This window comes from Morone saxatilis, unplaced genomic scaffold, assembly GCF_004916995.1.
Source record: "Morone saxatilis isolate NCDOM2014 unplaced genomic scaffold, NCSU_SB_2.0 Contig22, whole genome shotgun sequence".
Taxonomy (NCBI): Eukaryota; Metazoa; Chordata; class Actinopteri; family Moronidae; genus Morone; species Morone saxatilis.
The window spans coordinates 11,148,688-11,158,460 of record NW_023339785.1 but is presented as its reverse complement, the minus strand read 5'-3'; the positions used below and the strand labels follow the sequence as shown (position 1 = coordinate 11,158,460).

General features: G+C 40.8%; 1 protein-coding gene across 1 annotated transcript in view; it reads left to right on the top strand.

The window, feature by feature from the left end:
* taf7 (TAF7 RNA polymerase II, TATA box binding protein (TBP)-associated factor) overlaps window positions 1–8,950 on the top strand; it is a 9,320-nt gene extending 370 nt beyond the window's left edge. Inside the window, exons 2-12 of the mRNA XM_035669506.1 lie at window positions 1,444–1,520; window positions 1,617–1,695; window positions 2,198–2,331; window positions 2,549–2,669; window positions 2,794–2,852; window positions 3,354–3,426; window positions 4,125–4,238; window positions 5,415–5,609; window positions 7,361–7,473; window positions 8,097–8,156; window positions 8,543–8,950. Of these exons, the coding sequence (XP_035525399.1) occupies window positions 1,444–1,520; window positions 1,617–1,695; window positions 2,198–2,331; window positions 2,549–2,669; window positions 2,794–2,852; window positions 3,354–3,426; window positions 4,125–4,238; window positions 5,415–5,609; window positions 7,361–7,473; window positions 8,097–8,156; window positions 8,543–8,587 (1,070 nt within the window). The 3' untranslated portion in view covers window positions 8,588–8,950. The remainder of the gene's footprint in view (window positions 1–1,443; window positions 1,521–1,616; window positions 1,696–2,197; window positions 2,332–2,548; window positions 2,670–2,793; window positions 2,853–3,353; window positions 3,427–4,124; window positions 4,239–5,414; window positions 5,610–7,360; window positions 7,474–8,096; window positions 8,157–8,542) is intronic.
* The last annotated feature ends 823 nt before the right edge of the window (window positions 8,951–9,773 follow it).

Here is a 9,773-nt window from a genome sequence, read left to right as displayed (position 1 = left end):
AAGTGTGTAGTGTATTCATCAGGGTTTTCTCTAACATTAACGTTACAGTTACATGTTCTGTGCTAACCCTGCCTGCTGCGTTACTATTGTTATGAACTGTGATAGCGTTAGATAACGTTACTAACTTATAATAAAAGTAATTACCTGATGTTTACTCTGGCATTAAGTTATTTTTATTATGTCTCATTCTAAAAGTAATTCAGGCTAAATTAACTGGGCTAGTCCCACTTTACACACCTGACTTGAGGTTAAACTTATATTGGCAAAACAGAGATCGTTCATTCATACTAAGATTTATCACACTTAATTATAGTTAGCTGATGCTAGTCTTGAACTAATAATACAATTAGTGTGTTTGAGAGGAGTCATGATAGTGTTGTCTGTTTTAAATACTGTATATTGATGACAGCTGAGAAGAGGTTTTAGTTTGGCTACATCATTATTTACCACAAGGAATCACAAGTCAATGCTCAAAGTTAAAAATATGAGATATTCGTTTATAATATCATTGTGCAATAGAGGTGATGTGTACCAACAAGATGTAATGTTGCTTGATGTATAACAAGAACAATAAATGTGCACTACCAAAGCTGAATACAAATATTAGATACAGGTAGAAAAAAAAAGCTGGAAAAAAGCTTCTATTTGAAATCACTTAAGACAGAGGGAGGTTGACCTCTCCAGGATGACTCCAAACAGTCTGAGGAAAGGAAGTGAAACAACACTACATTAGTTATTACACTAGTTAACAAAAGGAGATCACATTGGATAGTTCAGATATATTGTTATTTTTTAGGAATTTAACTGTTTTCCCACTTTCCCAGAGTCAGAAACTGATACACTGATTATGTACTTAGTGTAGTCTGAACTTACGTCAAACTGCATAGTAGTGTTATCTTGGCTCAGTTGTCTATAGAATCAAGTAACACAATTATGAGCTCCTAGGCATCCAGGAAGGTTGAGGCACCTTTTCCAAGCTATGTATGAGGGGACGCCCACAGTTTCAGATGTTGAAGTGAGAAGCCCCTGAGTTGAGAGACATTAAATACAAATATGGCAAGCATTAAAAAAATGTTATGAATAAATTTACTCCAAAATACTCCTTAATGAAGTTACAGTTCTTAACAGCAAGTGGATGGTTCACTTTGGTTTTAGTGTTTTTCTTGATATGATTAGCAGTGGTCTAAGATGCCTAATCTGAAGGGCTAGAAAAGTGCAGTTCATATGAGATGAAATTGGTCAAAAGACTAGACCATCCAAGCCGTAACATACTGTATTACTCTAGGTTAGTTCAAAATAAGCAAAAAGCCAGATATATTGCTCTTACAAAAGTCCAAAGTCTCTGTTTGTTTCTAGTGTGTTGTTGTAGTTTCAGAAATATATACCAAGCAGCAAGGAATCTATTTTACCACTTTGGTCATGGTGATGTTTTTTTCATTCTAGTTGGGAAGGTCGGCTCCAAGAATAAGGAGGATGCTCCTTATGAATTGGAGAGCCAGTTTGTCCTGAGGCTTCCTTCGGTGAGACTGTGGCACATAATGAAACTGGTTATTTCTATGAAATTAAGTTTTACTGTTGGCTGGAAATGATGTGGATTCATCATCTCTCTTTTACAGGAGTACGCCTCAACAGTAAGGAGGATTGCCCAGTCCAGCAGTATGAACATGAAAGACAGACTCACCATTGAGTTGCACCGTAAGCTGGTTTATCAGTAGTCTTAGTACTGGTATTATATGTCTGATCTGACGTCACTGTTCAAACACTGATTTCATTTGTCTTATCAATCAGTCTCATATGAAAGCTGTCAGGTTATTCATTTAACTAGAGCTTATTCAGAATTTTGTAATTTGCGAAATGTATATTTCCATATTTCTACAGTGTTCAGTCTAGTTTGTAATTAGGGATTCACTCTTATATCTTTATACTAGCACAACTGATCTATTTCAACTTAACATTGTTTCAACTGCAATTTTTTCTCAGTTGGAATTGACATTTTATGAGTTTTATTTTCAGTTTTGTTGGAATACATAATACTAATACTAGTAACAGCAGTCAATTTGACAACAAATCCTCACCTGCACTTGTACTCTCTGTTTTTCAACTCAACAGTGACTGCTGTGTTTTAATGACAATGATTTCCTCTGTCTCACACACAACATCTCATATTAATCAATCATGTTGCCCTTCTCGTTCTTAGCCGATGGTCGTCATGGCATAGTGAGGGTAGACCGCGTCCCTCTGGCCTGCAAACTGGTGGACCTGCCCTGTATGATTGAGTCTCTAAAAACGGTGGACAAGAAGACATTTTACAAGACTGCTGATGTCTGCCAGGTAAACCACAGTGGCATTAAATTTAGGATGTCATCTTCATTGGATACATTTCTTGTTTGCATTTAGGATGAGGATTGTGATTCTCAAATATTTTAACATTAACATTTAAAACTAAGGTATCGTCCCCACTTTTCCTGTTTAGGGTTATAGGGTTAGCAGCATTAATCAGCACAATGCGGAGTAATAATTTACCACTAATTTTGCATCCTTGGGTTAGATGCTGGTATGTACACTAGATGGAGACCTTTACCCTCCTTTAGAGGAGCCAACTGGCACCGACCCCAAGAGCAAGAAGAAGGACAAAGACAAGGACAAGAAATTCGTTTGGAACCACGGCAGTAAGTAGCCTTATAGCTACACACAGGTAGTGCAGAAAACTTCAGCAATTCAGGAAGCATAGTTTGCCTTTCACAGCTGATTGAGCCATTTTGACTTCACTGATCCTGTTGTTTTGGTCTCCAGTCACCTGCCCTCTGAAGAACACACGCAAGAGGAGATTTCGGAAGACTGCGAAAAAGAAGGTTTTGACATTTTCATTTCCCCCCCAGCACTCCCCTCCCCTTTCCCATCCGTCTCTTTAGCATCCTGTCTGATGATCCATCGCTTTCCCAGGCTCTCTTCCAACAAGACATTTACATTTCATAAAATAGGAACTGTGGTGAAAGTAAAAACTAAGATTTACATATAAATAAAGCCTTTCTATCTTAGTTTGCCCCAAAGGCATGCAAAAAAGCAATTTCACTATTGCTTTGATCAAAGTGAAAGCGAGTGTGCTCAAGCACTACACTTCTACTTTGTCTTCAGAATAAATCTTCCTGAAGATGCAGAGCCGAGCCATATTGATTTGGCCCCTTCTGTTTTTAATCGCTAATGTGCTTCCTGGCATGCAGCCAGCTGCTACCTTTGTGTGTGTAAGACAGAGGGAGAGAGCTGCTGCTAACACTACATGTAACCAATCTCTCTCTCTCTCGCTCTCGCTCTCGCTCTCTCTCGCTCTCTCTCTCTCTCTCTCTCTCTCGCAGTACATTGAATCTCCTGATGTGGAAAAGGAGGTGAAGAGATTGCTGAGCACAGACGCTGAGGCTGTCAGCGTCCGTATCCTTTTAGACACCTACGGCTATTCTGTACGGCCATTTTGCGAAGCCTAAAATGCTAAATAACCAGTTGTGTAACAAAGCACAACATCAATGATGTTTATCATTAACATTAAGCAACAGCATGCAACGTATAATCATATGGACAGCTAACCCCTAGCCATGACTTCTGCTTTTAAGAAGTACCAGATAGTTAATAATCTTGTCTTTTTGGGACAAACGTAAACCCGCTCCCATCTAACATCCAAAATACGTTGATCTAAGGCCCAGGTAGGTGTCTTCACTCCTGCCTGGCTCACCCGATTTGACTCTGTCTAATGTCTTTGTGTGAGAGATGCACTTTGCAAGGAGGCTATTAGGGCTCTAATGAAACTCTAAACCTGCCTGACAGAATAGGAGCACAGCAGGGCTGCTTTGAGTGGCTGCTTGCTGTGTGTTAATTGAGATGGATTGTTCATTATCATTGCATAGTTGGTCACAGTGAAGCTAGATTCTAATTATAGTTTTAGCGTTTGCCTGCAGCAGCAGACATACACATGACACACTAATGAATGTTTAAGTTAAGGGAATTCCCTATCATCTGGTTTTTAGTCTACTTCAAAGAGGAGTTTGTAGAAAGTGAGAGTTCTGACCATCGGACCATCAGTTCTTTAGTGTAGGACTACAGAGAGTATGTTCACCTTAACCTATGACGTTCAGGGTGGGAAATCATAGCAGAGGATGAGTCCAAGGAAGCAGATCAACACGGTTCTCTGGCCAACCTGGACTCCTCACCCGGCACCTCAGGACACAAGATGGGTCATGGCTCCTCTGGTAAGCGAAACCTTTTCCATTAGTAAATCAAGGGGAGTAAGATGTGGTGGGTTTTGTTAGCATGCTGGTTCCTCCACTCTGTGGAGACACTGGGTCCGGTCGAATAGTCTTTTTTGCTTAGGAAGGTTCCTAACTGAGTGAAAGGACCCGGAAGTATTTAAGTGGCAGCAAGAGCTGTTTGAATTCTCTAAATCTAAAGAGTGCAGGTGCGAAATATCTAAAATGCGCTTTTTTTGTAGTCCACACGTCATCAACATCCGCTATCACATGATTACGTAGTGTAGCAAAGTGCAGTCGGATTTTTTTCAGTACCATGGTTGTTGCTTTTCCTACGTCCTTATGAATTCTCCTTTACATCTCTCCTTGATCTCATGACGCTTTCCCTCGAGGGTAATGCAAAGTGTTTAGGAAAGGACATAGGGCCTTTTTTTGACAATTTGACCGGACCTACTGTTTCTAAAATATCTCAAAAGTATTTTTGACATTTCTGTAATGGAATTTCTTACCAATTACTTTTTGGATGACATATATGTTGATACTAATAAAACTTCAATAAGTTAAAATGGGCTGGTTTATTGGTCGAGCTCTTTGTGCGCAGCTGCTTTGAAGATAGCTCTTGACATTGACCTGACTGTTGTACAATGATCTCTCTGATACTCCTCCTCCTCTCACCAGCAGAGGTTTCCCCTCTTCATTTTGAACATGCTCACCACTCTTGTCACTCCTGATAGCCTCTGCCCCAGTGGTTTGAAATGGAAATAGAGTGCACCCAAGCATTAGTTACTCTTTGGCCTTAAGATTATTTTTGCTGCTAGACTCACCAGAGAACCTTCCTAACACCTAGATACGCAGTCCAGGCATGTGTGCTGGCACTGACAGGTACTGATGGGGAGTGGTGTGTGTAAGTGGGATGACTAGTGTTTCTAAAATGTGATAGTGCGGTGTAAGTTTTTCTTAGCAAATAAGATGAGCTGTTCATAACATCATGAGTAGGCTGAGTGTTTGGAGTCCACATTACTCATACATTGTTTAGGTCATACGAGACCATCTCCCTAACATCTTCTGTTTTTTTTACCAGACTGTTTTCTCTGTGACCTAGATCCAACCCGAGCATAGATTCTAAAATTCTCGCTTGTTTCCACGTTAATGACACTAATGTGCGTTTCGCATGGCCAGCCCAGCGTGACGAACTGCGGGAGATCTTCAACGACATCAGCAGCTCCAGTGAGGATGAGGAGGACGAAGGGGACCGGCACGAGGATGAGGACCTGAATATCATGGACACGGAGGATGATCTGGTCCGACAGCTCCAAGACAAACTCAACGAGTCTGATTCTGCACAGCACGAGAGCGATAGAAACAACCAGATAGGTGAGAGGGTATCAGGGTTTCTACACTGATCTGGAAAACTGTTTAAAATCTGATTTCATTTAGAGGTTTTTACAAATATTGGTGATTGTATAAAAAAGCTTATTGAAGTATAAAAAAAAGTCTTAAGAATTATGGATTTTGTGTTTCTGACATGTAGAGCCAATCCAGGAACAGTTCCAACATTTGTTGGTTTAAACTTCAGAAATGTGAAAAATAAGCTTGTCTCTCTTTTATATAATTTTCATTGAATCTCTTTAGGTTGTTGCCTGTTGGTTGGACAAAGGCACGTTGGCTGCGGGAATATCAGCATTTTTCAATATCTTTGTCATTTTATAGACTAAACAATAAATGAATTGATTGAAATAGTTAAAATAATTGTTAGTTGCAGCCATGGTGTAGTATTTGTTGTTGTCAAAGATACAGTTTGCATCACTTACCAAATAGTTTCTAGTTCAAAAATGAAAGTACAGGAATATTATAAATGAAATGCACGTAGAAACTCATCAATAATATTTGACCTATAGTTGTGTGTCCATATGGTGGGAGATGCATATTAATGTACATCTGGTCTTGAATTGAGCATGTGTGCGTGTAAAGCTATTCTAAGTGCATGTGTATGTATACCAAGGTGGAAGAAGTAAGTGCAGCATTAGAATTATGCAATCCCTCGTGCTGTGCTTGCAATTTGCATTTGCACCTCAGTGTGAATGCTGATTCTGTCAGCCGACTTACCCGGCATACCAACATTTCTTTTTTCAGTCGTAGCGGTCATGGCCAATAACTTGCCATGCTGATTTCAGAACCCACCTGTAGACCAGAGACAGTAGGACATTAAATTAAATCAAACCCCCTTCAGATACCATTCAAAGCCAGGGTATAAAACAACCTTAGCCAGGTGTCTGGACTTCTAATCAGAGCGGAGTTTTGTAGGTTAGACATCACACACACACACACAAATTAGTAGCCCTACTTTCACTTAAATACACATGCCGCACCCTCGCCCGCAGAGATTCACAACACTGACAGTTCTCAGCACTCCTCCTCAGCTGACCAGCCTGACAGGTGTTGTGGCTCAGTGTTCAGCTCCGACAGCTGTCCAGTCTGACAGCTCAATGCCTCCTTATCTACATACACGGAGCTGTCAGTCAGCAACACTATTGGTCAGCTCCACTGTAGCAGCTCAGCACAGCCTTTGTAGACGTGTCAAAGCCTGGCTGTGCGTTTTTCTGGCAGTGCTGCAGAGCTGCAATAAATGGGTCTGCAAGGTCTCCTCCCTGCTTGATGTTGCATGTTAGATGGGCTGTATCAGAGGATTGAGAGTCAGCTGGGGGGGAAACAAAGGATGGATACAATTAGTTTGGAAGGTAGTTGATGGTGATGGAGCCACAGGTTGTTGCGAGGCACTATCACTTTGGCTGGATTTAATGAGAACCCTCTGTGGAGCCCAGAGCAGACTGATTTAGTTGTGTCTTTTAGTGCTTCGGCCTGCTGGCTCACGTCCTTTCTAAATGGATTTGTTGTTCCCATTAACAGCAATTTGTCAAACTGAAATGGAGGTATCCTTGAGGTTCAGCAAGCCGAGGTGCATATCTTGTCCTCGCGAATTTGTGAGTGTAGTGTTGCTCTCAAATTACGTTACATCACTGCTTCATCTGGCTTTTTCTGTTCTTCACTGCACAAGAAAGCAAAGGCATAAATGACATTTGTGTTATGACAGTTGTAACACGTCAACCTTCTGCTGTTCCCTGCAGTTATGGAGTATCAGGTGCAGATCAACAGCGTCAAGGCCAAGCTTCAAGAAACCCGCGCCCGAAAGAAACAGCAGGAGGAGCTCATTATGAAAGTGGAAAACCAGGCCCTCAAAGTAAGCAGTTGAACACACACACGCGCGCACACACATACACACACACACACACTTTTTTCACAGAAACTAGGTCTGCGTGTACAGAAACATAAACAAGAACATGCAGATGAGCTCGGAGGCAGAAGTCCTCATGCAGCATAAGTTCTCTCAACAGTGATGTGAAAACATAAAAAAACAGCTGATTACACACAGTGTTGGAGGCCATTATGTCATGTGTTGTATATTTAAATCCATAAATAATACATTTTTCCCATCAACCCTTTGTTGTATAAGTATTGCTATGCAGGAAAAACTGGCATGAAAATTCATTGTTCTGCCAAGTACTCTTTAGTGGAGACTTTACAATGAGTGAAACATGAGCAGACATGGCCCTTTTTACGTTGCCATTTAGAGCTCTCATTGCCCGGTGTTTTGGGACCGTCAAAGCCCCATCTCCAGTCGTTATTATCACAGTCGCAGGGAAAAGGTCAGCTGTCTCTGACTGGCATTCCAAGTGGCCTTTCTGTCAGAGAGGAGATAGTGACATGAGCAGCCCAGGCAGACACACATTTAAAGCCATCACAATTTAATGAGGCTCAGCATGTCGACTCGAACAAATCTTGTTTGTCTTTCTCCTCTCACAGAACCGCTTCCAAGCTTTGTTGGATGAGATTATTCAGCAGGAGGAGCGGGAGATGGAGCAGGTAAGAACCTTTTTGTAAAAGCCGAGGATCAGTGCTTGCTGCGAGCTTCCTACAGATTTCAGCACTTTGCATGAATTTATCTTGTATGAATGTCAAATACCATGTTACCAGATGTGCACAGTGTCCCCTTTCCAACCCAGTAGTTTTCATGACTGATAGCAAAGTTCAAATTCAATCATGTGAAATTTAATTTGTCAACAGCTACCAGCAGTCCTTTTTGTAGCTATGGCATAGAGGCCACCCACTGTCTTGGGTCGTTGTTTGTATTGACAAATGCAGGCAGCAAATTAATGTGAAAAGACATGTTAATCATCATCCACTTACCCTCCAATTACACCCCGGGGCTGTCGGGCATCAATCACGCCTTCTATTTTCTGCTCCAACAGCTGGCCTCCCTGCAGGAGCAGCTGGACTCACTGATAGAGAAGTGACCACCAGGGGGCAGCCTCATGTCATCTTCAGCCACACATAAACACTGAGAAGAGGCGGAGGAGGAGGAGGAGGAGAAGAACCTTCATCCAGGGGGGAGGGAGTCTTTATTAGCTGATTTGCTGTGTCATTCTTTTCAGTTTGCCTTTTTAAACATTACACGTACAAATATTTCTTTATTAAAAGTCAGTGTTTTTTATTAAGTTGTATAAATTTGTTGTTAGTTACTGTATGATTAAAGTGTATGTGTGGCTTCACAGAATATTGTGTCTGTATTGCTCTTCAACTTAAAGCTAAATGTACTCTCACCCTCAGCTCATCCTCTTTGTAGTTCAACATGAATAATAAATTACAGTAACACACAAGTGTCAAAGTCTGCAGTTTGATATTGGTAATTAACATCATTTTTCTACAGGTGGATAAACCTTCCTCAAAGTTTCAAAGACTGTGAAACTGAAGTTAGTTATCTTCTGTAATGTAACTTACTTCCATGTGGAACAGGCAGATACGATGCAGCAGGGGACTGTTGGCCTCCACACGCACCTGCGTTTTTAGACCAGGAGGAGGCGGTAAGGGTTAACTAAACAAATTAGATGTCAACCAAAACCTTTGTTTTCATAAGTTTACCAGCTAAAATCCAGACACTCCTACTATGTTGCTCTGCTAGCTACCCACACTAACTGATGGTCAAGTGTGGTTTTATATGATGGGCAGGTTAGCTAGTCGCCCTAAATCACATTTGATGGGTCCAATTTATGTAAGTGAGTTAAAGATGACTCATCAAAAATATTTTTGACACATATTTAGCATGAAACAAGAATTAACTCGGTAACAAAAGGTTAGAACTTGAAAAAATGTGTTTGTCATTGAAGTGTGTTTAAACTAGGTTAACATCATCTGACTGTGCCACTGGAAGCATACAGTGGATTGCATCATTGTTACTGCTCAGTGTATTTAGGTACTGTCCACTGAGCTTACTGGATTTTAACTGTCAAGATCATTTTTGTCTCAGAATCTGGATTTTAATCTTAGAGTTTCTCACATATCCAAGTGCTTCATGTTCAAATGAGAGCCGACGTGATTAACTGATTAGCTGATTGACAGAAAATCATTTGGTAACTAGTTTGATCATTTATTAATTGAGTCATTTTTTAAGCTGAAATTTGTTTACAGTGTCTCGTGAGGACT